We start from the raw sequence: 13,698 nt of genomic DNA on the forward strand, positions 1-13,698 counted from the left end.
TTTTGGCTTTGACTCATGCCTCCTTCTCATACCCTGAGGGTTAATAATGAATGGTCAGAATTTAAGTTATGTTAAATGCTAACCCAAGCAGTCTTTACTTAGAGATTAAAATGAGGGTTTAAGAGATGTCACTGAATCTCACAACTCAGTTCAGCATGATCATTTTGGGATTGCATATGCTATTTTACTTCAGACTTCAGCTTTATCCGTGGAGTATGACTTTAAAATAACTGAACAATGAAATAGGTAAATTTTATTTAAGTAGAGATGCTTATTTCAAATAACTGCTTTCATAATATGTACCCCTTTCAAAGAAATCTAACTTCTATTGTTCTATCCATTTGTTGAACTGTATTTGAACTGCCACTTTGAGGTTGCCTTCAGGTAGTCTGTTACTTTGGATCTGACAGCTTCAGTGCTGGTAAATCACTTTGCTTTCAGTGTTAACTTCAGTTTGTGATATTGTTAGAAAATGTGCTTTCTGAAGAATGGCACCTCCCATGCATCAGCCGTAAGCCTAGAAACACTGCAGTGTGACCCCCACTCAGTTCAGTGTGCTCTTGAGATACCGTTGCTGTAATAAGCCCTGTGTACTTGTAATCCCTCTTCATTATTGATTAAAATCATATACTTGACTTTTCAATCACATTTCATATAGTAAAGTTTTGTATATGCCAGCATTGGAGATGATATAATTTTGGACAAAAAAATTAAAATACCCCAACTTACTACAACTAGCTGTACCTTTTAATATTTTTAGGCAGTCATGATTTTGTCAAAGATACGATGTGACTTTGTACCATGGATTGACATTACATCTCTGTCAGGTAGGGTTTGATCAGAGAAGCGAGCCACTCTGAGTGATATAAGGGATTATGTGATTGTGGGAAGTGTTAGGTTCTTTCTTTATGTATGTTTCCTGTGTCTGGCACTGGGCCTGAAGTTGGCAGAATCAGCAGTCAGGAAAAGAGGATGTGATGAGGAATGCAAAAATAAACTGCTACCTGTGAAGATGATCTTCTGTTTCTTACTAGAATCTGTATTAGTGTCTCATTGCCTCACATCTTCCAATTTGGATGCTGCAGAAGGCATGCCAGAGAGCTGGTGTACTTCACATGAAGTTGCATGCAACTGGCTGAGGCTTCAGAGAAGCTGAAGAAGGTGAACCAATAGGACCTGGAGGAGCTGCAAGCCCTGCTGTTTTCCCAAGGATATCGAGCAGCAGCTGGAGTTGTGGGCACAGGTGCTGCCCCATGCCAATGAGGTCACCAGCCCTGACTTTGCAGTGGCCTTTTTAAATATGGCAAATATGGCCACTCTATCACTTCCACCTTCCAAATCTTTGGCAGAGTTCTCTGTGCCCTAACCTAGATCTATGCAGGGAAAGAATTTTGGGAAATGTAGTTCTAGCTTAGCTAAGTTATCACAGTACAAAGCCACCAGACTTCACCCATTGCCTACAGGGTATCCATAGACTACTCTTTTAATCTATACTAACAAAAGGGTAATATGCTAATTAGACCGGACGTCTTCCGGACGACCATCCGGATGACCTTCCTGACAAAGCCAGGCCCATGCCTGGGAGAAACCGCCCGCCTCACAGTCCTGGGCACCAGAGCCTGCAGCACTGGAGAGGGAGAAAATCTGCCTGTCCTGCAGTCCCGGGTGCCTGTGGCTGTGGCCTGGGCGAAGCTCCTCGCCCGCGGTCCCCTGTGGCTGTGGCCAGCCTGTGCGAAGCCGGCCCTGGTCCTGGGTGCCTGCGGCCGGCCAGAGGGAGGGAAGCCAGGGTCCGGGGTGCCTGCAGCTGGTTGGAGGAGGGAATCCTGGGTCCCAGGTGTGGGGCCGAGGCAGAGGCAGTTAGGGGCGATCAGGCAGGCAGGCAAAGTGGTTGGGGCAATCAGGCAGGCAGGTAGGCGAGTGGTTAGGAGCCAGTGGTCCCAGATTGCAAGAGGCATGTCGATATGATGTGCACTGACCACCAGGGGGCAGATGCTCAACGCGGAGCTGCCCCCTGGTGGTCAGTGCGCTCCCACAGGGGGAGTGTTGCTCAGCCAGAAGCCGGGCTTACGGCTGGGGAGTGCAGTGGTGGTGATGGGAACCTCTCCCACCTCCGCAGCAGCGCTAAGGAGCAGTGAGCCAAGCAGTAAGGAGCAGCAAGCAGGCGGGCAGTAAAGAGCAAGCGGTCCAGGACTGCGAGAGGGTGCAGGCTGGGCTGAGGGACCCCCCTCCTCCAGTGCATGAATTTTGTGCACTGGGCCTCTAGTATTCAAATAAAGGAAGTAGCAGAATGATGCTTCTGCTTAATGTGTCACCAACTATCCTGTACACAACCAGATACAAACTAACAGAAGAGGGCACAAATTCTACTTATCTTTTGATGATGCTTATTCCTCTTTTTGATGAATCACATCCTCCTTGATAATCCTCCAGTGGTTCTCAACCTTCCTAATGCCACGAACCTTTAATACAGTTCCTCATGTTGTGACCCCCAACCATAAAATTATTTTCGTTGCTACATCATAACTGTAATTTTGGTACTGTTATGAATCATAATGTAAATATCTGATATGCAGGATGTATTTTCTAACGATGCGACCCACAGGTTGAGAACTGCTGCACCTAAATCCTGAGATATGAAGTTAGCTACTATTGACACTTTTTTTTCTTTTTGATGTTAGAGGCATAAGAGAAGGGACAAAAACAACAACAAAATAACCCCACCAACAAGAATGAAAAACCCAAACTTGGTTTATATACAAATACTAGGGGTCCAGTGAACAAATTTGTGTACCTTGAAAGGAACTGTGTGCCCTGAGGCTGTGGTGGGCACAGGGGCGGGTCTTGGCCCATCCTCCGTGTCCCGCCCTACCCCTCCCTCCATGGCCCCCGGTCCCCTGTCTGCCGGCAGCCCCCGCTCCTGCTGCTGCTCCCATGCTCTGACCTACACTCTGACAGCGCTGGCCCCACTCGCACCTGCTGATGGCGCGGAGCTATTGGGGCTGGTGCCAGCAGTGGGTGTGAGTGGGGCTGGTGCCATCAGCGGGTGCGAGTGGTGGCTGCTGCCCAGATTGCCCCTCAGGAGCAGAGGAAGGTGGAGAAGCCCTCAGGGGTGATTGGGGCTGGCAGCCACTGCTTGCACCCACTGACAGCGCCTACCGATTGGGACCGGCACTGGGCGCTGACTGTGGCTATGGGTGGGGCTTGTGCCAGCATCAGGTGCAAGTGCCGGGCAGAACTGCAGCACACGGGAGCAAAGAATTTTTAGTAACTACCAGAGGTTCGCCCCGATGACAGCTACTGGAGTCCCGCCTTGGTCTGGTGCCCCCCCTCACCTGCTCCACCATCCCACTGTGGCCAACGCCCGCCATGTTCCACACTCGCCTTCTGGTGGTCAGCGAACGTCACAGCGACTGGTTCGATTGTTCAGCCATTTGGTCTATTTGCATATTATCCTTTTATTATATAGGATCAAAATAAGGAAGAAAGTCTTAGAGGTATTGCAGTTCTTATATCTTATTGCCAATTTTCGATGATTTCTGAGAATTTATTTTCCTTTTCCCAATACACAAGTTCCCTGATAAGTTTCTCTGGAGGAGACTAGTGGAAAGATTTACTGCATAAAGTTTTAGCTGTGTAGTAGAGTCCTTCTTCAAAGGGCCCCAACCTGCACTTTATTCAAGGGACTCTGGGCCTATAAATTGGCTCATTTCTGGGGATTGGATGAAGGATGGTGACTGTTGTGGTGATTAAAATCAGACTTATGTTTACCAGAATCAGGGCCTTGTATTCTACCTATACAAATCTAATCATCTGTTTCCACCTCAGCAACATCATGACCAACTAGCCAATGCTAAAGACCTTTGAGAGTCAGACTATTCTGATTACTGCTGCTCTGTTGCCTGTATGGCAACCGCATCTACCTTTTCTTTGGTCATGAATTGCCATCATTTAGTCTCTGTATCTTAGAATCCATCATTCTCATTGATTCAGGTTGTCTAGTTTAAATGCAGTACTTCCCACTGTCATTCCTGACTTGCAGAGAACAGCCACTCCAGAGCTCTTCAGGGATGCTAAGGCTCCCCTCATGACTGTATTTCTCATGATCTTGGTGAAGGGAGCATCCTCTGGATCCTGTTGCGGGTATAGCAAGAGAGTGGATGATCAATTTACCTGATAATCCACTCTAGCACTCCCATCTCCCCAAGCCTCTGGATCCCCTCCTGTATAGTATACCCAGGAAGTTCTGGCCTTCAACTTCATTGGAATTTACACTTGTGTTGTTCCATCCAACTTTCTTATATTCATCTTTGGGGCCCGGTTTCTGGCTACCAACTAAGTAAATTATTAGAGCTACTCCTGGGCACTATTTTAGCACACTTAATTCCAGAATTTCTTACCGAGTCCATACTAATAAGTTAAGCTTTATTTAATATTATTTTCTATCCACCCTGATTTAATACCCTTAGGATCTCTTCCCATATTTATTCTCTAGGTTTCTGGTGATATATATTGGCAAATGCAACTCTGGTGTGTTTTGTGTCTTCTCATGGGTTGCACGTTTAATACCTCAGCCTCTAGGGCAGCGGTTCTCATCCTGTGGGTCGTGACCCCTTTGGGGGTCGAACAACCCTTTCACAGGGGTCGCCTAAGACCATCGGAAAACACATATATAATTACATATTGTTTTTGTGATTAATCACTATGCTTTAATTATGTTCAATTTGTAACAATGAAAATACATCCTGCATATCAGATATTTACATTACGATTTATAACAGTAGCAAAATTACAGTTATGAAGTAGCAACGAAAATAATTTTATGGTTGGGGGTCACCACAACATGAGGAACTGTATTAAAGGGTCTTAGCATTAGGAAGGTTGAGAACCACTGATCTAGAGCGTCCTGGGTATTGAAGCACTAAGAGGTGGTGGGGGGAGATCCTTAGGGAGATGAGCAATCCTTTGCAAAACAACCACCTCAGGAAAGACTATTAAAAGCATTTAGGCAGGAGAAAGCTGTTTCAGAAAGGGAAGGGCAAAAGAGACTTGGCAGATTTAGTGCTCAAGGTCCCTTTTTTCATTGGAATCTGCCCAGATGTTCCCATTCCAGTTGCAGAGTGACACTTTGTTCTTAACTTTAATAGGAGTCCCTGCAAAGTTGGGAATTCAATTTACATTGTATTACAGCCATCTGCAGGATTTAGACTTAGGGTTGGTATTCAGTAATCTTGACCCTGTAGCAACTTTGAGGCCCTGCATTTCTCTCCCCAAGTCCTCCAGCATACTTCAAAGCAACCAGTCGTTGCCATTATTTTCACCAAAATGTTCTGTGTCAGGAAACACTTGGCCACCCAAGTATTAAGTAAGATACCAGTATAATTAAGTATGACACTTAATTATACTGGTGTCTACAGATTAGAATTTAAATAACTTTGTCTACTGCATGCCATGAAATACCATTGCCCCTTTTATCACTGCAAACAAAGGACATCAGTATCTTTAAATCTGATCAGATCAGAGGCCCAATTTCAGGTGGCCCAGAAGCAATTCAGAGAACCCACCCTTAAGTTTCTGTTCATCTGGAACAGCACTGGGTGTTGGCTAGGTTTCAATCAGATATAAGGGATTTCTTATAGGGACTAGTTCCTGCATAATCACTGGAGCTGGTTGCGCAGTCCCCTGCTGGACCTGAAGTCAGTAGTGCCAGCATTAGGGATGGGAAGATGGGTGTGAAGTGTGGGTGGGTAAGGATCAGCTGAAACCCACAAAGACTATGTGGAACCCTGTTTCTCACTGGGAATCATGGTGTGTCACTGCCTACAAGGATCTGACTTCATGGATGCTGGTGCCTTGCCGAAGATCTGGTGTACTTGCTACGGCCAGTTGCACATGAAGTTGGTCAAGGATTCAGAGAAGCTGTGGGCCAAGCTACTGCCCTGGGGAGATTCATCAGGGCCTGGAGGAACTGGCTTCTGTCCCATGCCAACAAGGTGAGGCAGAAGATCCATGACGACATGAGTGAGCTGCAACAGCATTTGACCTTATGCCAACCATCTGAATGTAAATCAGCCTGCTCTTTTTTCCACCCTCCAAATCTCATGCAGAGTTCACTTGTGGCCAATCCTAACCCAGAATCCTACAGGGAAGGGAATTCTGGCCATTGGTACAATACAAAGTCACCACAACATCCGATTTTAAATAACCGTAAGACTTTATCTCATGAAAAGGCATTAAAAATGAACACTGAATAGTGCAGGCAGATGTTTTGGACACACCAACAACATCTTTAAATTTTTTACAGCTTCCATTGATATGGTATCAAAAGGAATCTCACTTTGACTTTGTCTGATTAGAATACATTAAGGCTTCTTTATAAATTAATGATGGAGTTGTAATGTTAATTTTAATAGTACATGATTTCTTTTTTTACTTGTTACATCATCTTGTTTATAATTATTGAATCCTTATCATGCCACTATATGAGCCTAAATGTGAATGTTTTTGTGAAATAATAGCTAAGAAGTTAGGGGACTGCTTTTAAATAGCTTGCGTTTGCTTCATAGTTGGGTTACTTGATTTAGGAGATTGTTGGGACACTGCCCTACAATATAATTAAAATAGGTATCATTTGTAAATGCTTAACTTGTACCAGGTACTGTGTCAAGAACCTTCAATATGTTATCTCACTTAATCCTGTATAATAGTGCTATGAAACCTAGGTTTTATCCCCATTTTACAGATGGGGAAATTGAGGCTCAGTTAAGTACCTTGCCTGAGGTCACTCAGCAGGTAAGAGGAGGACCTGAGATTTACTAGTAAGTCAGGTCTGTGTGACCCCAAAACAATATTCTTAACCACACTGCAGAATTTATAAGCTTGTCTGTGATTTCGATGGTGAGGAATATTAAAAAATTATTAGGGAAACCTAAAATTGTAATTGACTGTGTTGTCATTATGTCTTTTTTCCTCCCTCATAGCTCTAACTGAGGAATTGGATTCAGTGAACAATGAGCTACATGCAGTAGACATTCAAATTCAGGAACTTCTGGAGAGGCAACAAGAGCTTACTCAGAAAAAAAACATCCTAACAAACAGAATAAAGCAGTGTTTGGAGGATTCTGATGCTGGGGGAAGCAATGAATGTGATTCTTCACCTGCCTCTTGGAATAAAGAAGGTTTATTCTTTTTTTCTTTGCTAGTTTTTTTCTTCTTTCTTTAACCTGGAGTCAAATCACTGTACCAGGGTCAGTGCTTTCCAGTACGTTTAGAGGTGAAACTGGCCATTCCTTAAATGGCGTGGGAAGCTTACCCATGTTCTGTAGTCTTTTAAAATTAAGCTTTTATTATTCAGACTATTATTTTTTTCCCAAATATGGTTAACAGCATTAATGTTAACAGCATGAATCAATGCTTGGAAAAGTGAGATACTTATTTTAACTAAATTTTCTAAATTTTCACTAGACAAAATTAAACGATTAAGAAAAAAATTCAAATTTTTTGCCGAAGTCTAGTTCATTTCCCTGCTCTACTGAACAAACCTTTTTTGATTTAAGTTCCTTCAGAGCATCATGTGTGTCACTAATTTTCGTGGGAGACAGAGAAAGTCAAATGCTACATGATTTCACTTATATGTGGAATCTAAAAATTAAAATAAAACAGAAACAGACTTACAAATGCAGAGAACAGAGTGTTGCCAGATAGGATAGTGATTGGGGGAATGGGTGAAAAAGGTGAAGGGATTAAGTAGCAAAAATTGGCAGTTACAAAATAGTCATGTGAGTGTAAAGCACGGCATAGAAAATATTAATAATATTGTAATAACTGTATGGTGTCAAGTGGTTACTAGACTTATGGGGGATCACTTTGTAAGTTATATAAATGTCTCACCATTGTACTGTACACCTGAAACTAATATAATATTGAATGCCAACTGTAATTGAAAAGTAAATAAACATTGATGAACAACCAAAAAAAATCATAAAAGGAATACTATAACTTGAGAAGGAATTGCAGTGCTTTTGCGGGCCTTATTTTTTAGTGATTCACTTGTAAACAAGATATTTACACCAAAAATCCCAGATAATGGTTAACTTTGCTCATGATATTTGAGTATTTTATGATACTTTGAATTCCTTGATTGACTTTCAGATGGTTTTTCAAATATCTTCTTTTGTGTAAGTTAATTCTCAACTGGCAAATGCTTTGATTTTTTCCTGATATACTAGCTTTTTTTTCTGAGGTACGATTTCTTACTGTATATCATTAAATTTGCTTTTGTTTTAGTTTTGTGACTTAAACTAATCTCAAAATTGTTCTTATGAAAGTTAAATTGTCCATAGTATTAAAAATCTTATATATATTTATCTGATCCTGCTCTTATAAAAGCAGCTATGCACATGTGTCTCCTTATAGTCCTAAACAATCTAATATATTTAGCTTATTTTTCTCTTCCTAGATTTTCCATGGTCTGATAAAGTTAAAGATGTTTTGCAAAATGTCTTTAAACTGGAGAAGTTCAGACTGCTTCAGCTTGAAACTATTAATGTAACAATGTCTGGAAAGGATGTATTTCTTGTTATGCCTACAGGAGGTGGAAAGAGCTTATGCTACCAGTTACCAGCATTATGTTCAGATGGTATGTATTAATAAAGAGTGATTTTAAATTGAAGAAATGTTACTTCTCTTCATATATATATATATGTGTGTGTGTGTGTGTGTATATGTATATATGTGTGTATATATATATATATATATATATATATATATATATACAGTATATACTTTAAAATATATTTTAATTGATTTTAGAGAAAGGAAAGGAGAGGAAGAGAGAGAGAGGAACATTGATTGGTTGTCTCCCCTACGCACCCTGACCAGGACCGGACCCACAACTTGGGCATTTGCCCTGATGGAGAATCGAACCAGGGACCTTTTGATGCTCTGTTGCTCAACCAACTGAGCCACACTGGCCAGGGCTCTCTTAATATATTTTTAAGTATTCAAAAAAATAGTTAAACAGGACTACCCTCTTTCTGCGGTTATTTTAAGGAACAAACTATAGGAACATGAGGTCATATGTTTTTAACAATGTAGAATAACTCTTGTAGCTGTCAACACTTTCAGTTATAAGAGAAACAAGATATATTGCCAGAACTTCATTTAGTCAATACACTGTTCACTGATTTCCATTCAGAATAAATTAATCTGGTGCAGGAAGTGGATGAATACCCATGAAACATTTTCAATTCTATAGATTGCTATGGTTTTTATGGGGAGATAGGCAGCTTTGGAATAACTTTTGCCTGATGTAACTGGATAGTATTTTATATTATTTTACTGAGATTACCAATACTGATTGTTAAAAATGATAGTGAATTCAAAATTCAAAATATAATATCAATCTTTATGTTTGTAGGACTGAATAAGGGAAGAGATTTCTGTTTAATCTTAAATTTGCTTATTTGGCTTAGGATCATTTATTTGTATCTCCCTCCTATATTAATGAGGATAAGAAATAGATAGTATACTGCTAAAGTTGCATTGAAAATTAGTCTGAATTAATGGGTAGTGCCCACAAGTTATGGTAAAGAAGGTGACTCGTTGAAACTTGTTCTGGTGGTGGTATAAAATTGAAAGTCGATTTTTCTTTTTCAGGTTTTACACTTGTGATTTGCCCATTGATTTCTCTTATGGAAGACCAATTAATGGTTTTAAAACAATTAGAAATTCCAGCTACCATGTTAAATGCTTCTAGTTCTAAGGTATGGTTCTGTATTATTTGTTTATTGTGTTATAAGTCTTCACTGAAGTAGGGGCCTTAACTATAATTGAGTTGCTTATAAAATTAAAACTGATTACTACTTATATCAGGAGTTGTAAACTAGTGCTAAAGGGCCATTTCTAGCCCATTTCCTATTTTGTATGGTTTGTGAGTTAAGATAGATTTTTATATTTTTAAATGGTTAAGAGAAAAATAATACATTTTGTGAAGTGTGAAAATACTATGAGATTTAGATTTTAGTGTCCATAAATAAAGTTTTATTGGAACATAACCATGCTCACTCATTTATACTTATTCTGCCAGAAGTTGTAGTATTTTATTTTTGCATCTGCCCATTTCTGAGGAGCTAGCCTTATGTTTGCTCCCCTAAGATTTCTGGGACATTTAGGACCAGTTGAAATGTTTAATACACTTTGTCTATTTCTTAACAAAATTAGGACTATCTCAAGGAGTTAACACACTGCTTTCTGGGATGATGAAAGCAGTTTTGATTTTCTCTTTCTATCACATTCAGCATTGTTTCTTTACACTTCTTTGAGTCCTAATTAAATGAGAAGGAAAATTATGACATCTACTGGGCAAAATATTATATAAAATAGTAACAAAGCAAAATATTATATAAAATAGTAACAAATATTATATAAAATAGTAACTTATCTCTTAAGATTTATTATTGTTATATATAACATATAAATATGTATTTCACATTATAAAATTTTAATTCAATGAATAAGATAGTTTATAAAACCTAAAGAAAAGATTAAGAGTAGATATGACAGCATCATTAAAGCAGGTAATTAAGAATAAATTATGCTCACAGAGATAGGCAGTGTTGCAAATGTAATGTTAAGATTAATAAAAAACACACCTTTGTAGTCATAGTTATTACAAACAATTTAGAATTACGCCGTCATAGAATAAATGCTTATTTGAGTATCTTGACATTCATTTCTTATTCTTTTTTTGTCAAATGAGATTATGCTTTATTAACAGTTTGGGTGTAAGTAAATAGCTAAAATTCTATTTACACAACTGCCAAGTACTGGGACTTGGTTTCCATTTTAATGAACTAAATATCTGCTGTTGAACAGCCCCAGGCTATTGCTTTTGAGTAATGAACATCTTTTACCATTTAGTATTGCAGTCTGTTAGCTTAGTTCTACTATCGTGTCTATTTTTCCTTTCAATAGGAGCATGTGAAATGGGTTCATGCTGAAATGGTAAATAAAAATTCCAAGCTAAAGCTAATTTATGTGACTCCAGAGAAAATTGCAAAAAGCAAAATGTTTATGTCAAGACTAGAGAAAGCCTATGAAGCAAGGAGATTTACCCGAATAGCTGTGGATGAAGTTCACTGCTGTAGTCACTGGGGTCATGATTTCAGACCTGGTATGTATGTGGTAGCTGGAAAACTTGATACTGGGGACTATTTTCTTACTCAGCTTTACATGATGGAAAATTCCTGCTTCCATTAAAATGATCCTCTTGGGTAGTTATTACTCCTTTTCTTTTGCCTTAATATAAGGAGAGTCAAGAGGCAAAATCTTTCTCTTTACTCCCTCTAAGGTAGTATTTAGTTTAATTATCTTTGTCCTTTAAAACATATGTCTGTTAGCAAAAATACTGTTCTACCTTTAAGCCATAAAGATTTACTGACCTCTAGGTTCTTCTTCACATCTATTGAGGAATTTGCATCTGCTTCAAAGTTGTCTTTAGTTGTCATTCTGAGTGTCGTTAGCATCCACTTTAGGACCTATATTCAACTAACTCCTCAGGTAAAGTTCCATGGGATATCTTAATAACCCTTTTTTTTTACTCCTGCAACTTAATCCTACAGTCATAGCCTGAAGCAGATTATTCAGAACTGTTCTATGTAAAAAAATCTTAAATTAAAAAATCTTGCTTTATGATTTCAACCTCTTTTCCGTCTGAACCTACTTTCACACTCATATGGACCCCTGGGTTCCTGAGTTTATTGGATCACACTTCCTCCTTCTCCACCCTACTCAGAGGTCACCAGTGACCCTATTTCCCACTGGCTAAATCCAGTGGTCTCATCTTTATTCCTCTTCCCATTTAACTTCAATAGCATTTTATACTGTTCACCTCTCACCTTGCCACTTTCTTTTCTTTTGGTTAATATGTAACTTTTTTTATTTTGTTCTTTTCCATTCTTACCTCCTTCATTCTTCTTCCTTTGCCACCTCCTTCGATATTAGTGTTTCCTTTAGTTCTGATCTCTTTTCACCTTTTCTTATACTTCCCCAAGGATAGTAGACTCATAGCCTGAAGATCATTTTCTACCTTCAGAAATATTGGAAGCACAGGTATTTTTTTTTAATTTGATTTAAATGCTTCAGGCAGTATATATACTGTGCTTTCTACTAAGAGCCCTGCTATCTTAACCAGACTACTCCACAGAGTAAATTGCAAAATACTGTTTTATTATAGCTTGGTAGTGAAGTTTGAAATTCAGAAGTGTGATACTTCCAATTTTGTTCTTTCTCAAGATTGCTTTGGCTACTAAGGGTCTTTTGTTGTTCCAAATAGATTTTAGGATTATTTGTTCTAAGTTTTGTGAAAAAATGCCCTTGGTATTTTGATAAAGGATTGCATTGACTTTGTAGATCTCTTAGAGTAGTATTTTCATTTTGACAGTATTAATTATCCGATCCATGAGTATAGTATATATTTCTATTTGTGTTCTAATTTGGATGCCTTTTATTTCTTTTTCTTGCCTAATTGCTCTGGCTAGGACTTCCAATACTATATAATAATAAAAGTGTAATATGCTAATTAGACTGGAATCCTTCTATACGTCCTCCCGGACGACCTTCTGGATGAAGTCGGGGCTGCAAGGCAAGCCTGGGTCCGGGTGCCTGCTGGCAGCCGGAGGGAAACCCAGGTTCCGGGTGCCAGAGGGAAGCCGGTGCCAGCAGCGGTGGGGGGAAGGAAGGCCTACTCTTGCACGAATTTTGTGCATTGGGTTTCTAGTGTTGAATAAAAGTGGAGAAGTGGGCATCCTTACCTTGTTCATGGTTTTAGAGGGAAAACTTTTTAGTTCTAACTTGCAACCATAGAGGAATATAGTTCCCTACTTACTGGCCTTGACAATAGATCCAAGCATCGCATCACCCTGTGATTTAGCCTCACCGAACTGCTTGCTGTTATCTCAAATTCTCGAGTAATTTCACGCCAGTGTGTGTGCTGTTTCCTCTGCCTGATCTTTTCCTCCTCCCTTCCTAGGAACTCTGCTTATTCTTCAAGACCCAATTCAAATGTTAGCTCCTGGAAGCCTTCACAACTTCTCAAATGGTTACTTTCTCTCTGTAGTTTCATAGTCCTTAGCATTTAGCAATTTTTCACTTTTTTCCAAATAATTTATGTATTTAAGGGCAACTTATCTAGTGATGTAGATGTGTGTGACAAGTTTGAGCCCAGAATGGTTCCCCTGAAAGAGGTTATATAAAAAGCAGTGCCCTCACCACGCTTTTTCTGGTCTGAACTTGCCACTCTTGGATGCTTCTGGTGATAGAAGGGTTTAGGCCAGTGGTCGGCAAACTCATTAGTCAACAGAGCCAAATATCAACAGTACAACGATTGAAATTTCTCTTGAGAGCCAAATTTTTAAACTTAAACTATATAGATAGGTACATTGTTATTAACTTAATTAGGGTACTCTTAAGGCTTAGGAAGAGCTACACTCAAGGGGCCAAAGAGCCGCATGTGGCTCGCAGCCGCAGTTTGCTGACCACGGGTTTAGGCTGATGGCCTCTTTTATCTCTTGTCAGTTGCAATAGTCTCAAATACTATGGCTACTCCCACTGCCTCTTAAATCCCCTGTTCACCAGGTGTAGACCAGTGCATAGCTTACTAGAAATGTTAGGTATTTCCTCTCTTCAACAGGGAGTCCATCT

The 13,698-nt window shown here is 39.7% G+C and overlaps 1 protein-coding gene across 4 annotated transcripts in view; it reads left to right on the forward strand.

Annotated features, from left to right (window-relative positions):
- Nucleotides 1–13,698, forward strand: part of RECQL (RecQ like helicase) — a 28,870-nt gene that overhangs the window by 5,181 nt on the left and 9,991 nt on the right. For all 4 annotated transcript variants that reach the window (XM_036297211.1, XM_036297212.1, XM_036297214.1 and 1 more), the window contains 4 exons: nucleotides 6,978–7,175; nucleotides 8,456–8,635; nucleotides 9,655–9,761; nucleotides 10,972–11,170. In XM_036297211.1, the coding sequence (XP_036153104.1) occupies nucleotides 6,978–7,175; nucleotides 8,456–8,635; nucleotides 9,655–9,761; nucleotides 10,972–11,170 (684 nt within the window). The remainder of the gene's footprint in view (nucleotides 1–6,977; nucleotides 7,176–8,455; nucleotides 8,636–9,654; nucleotides 9,762–10,971; nucleotides 11,171–13,698) is intronic.

Source organism: Myotis myotis, unplaced genomic scaffold (genome assembly GCF_014108235.1).
Source record: "Myotis myotis isolate mMyoMyo1 unplaced genomic scaffold, mMyoMyo1.p scaffold_m19_p_3, whole genome shotgun sequence".
In the NCBI taxonomy this organism is placed as follows: Eukaryota; Metazoa; Chordata; class Mammalia; order Chiroptera; family Vespertilionidae; genus Myotis; species Myotis myotis.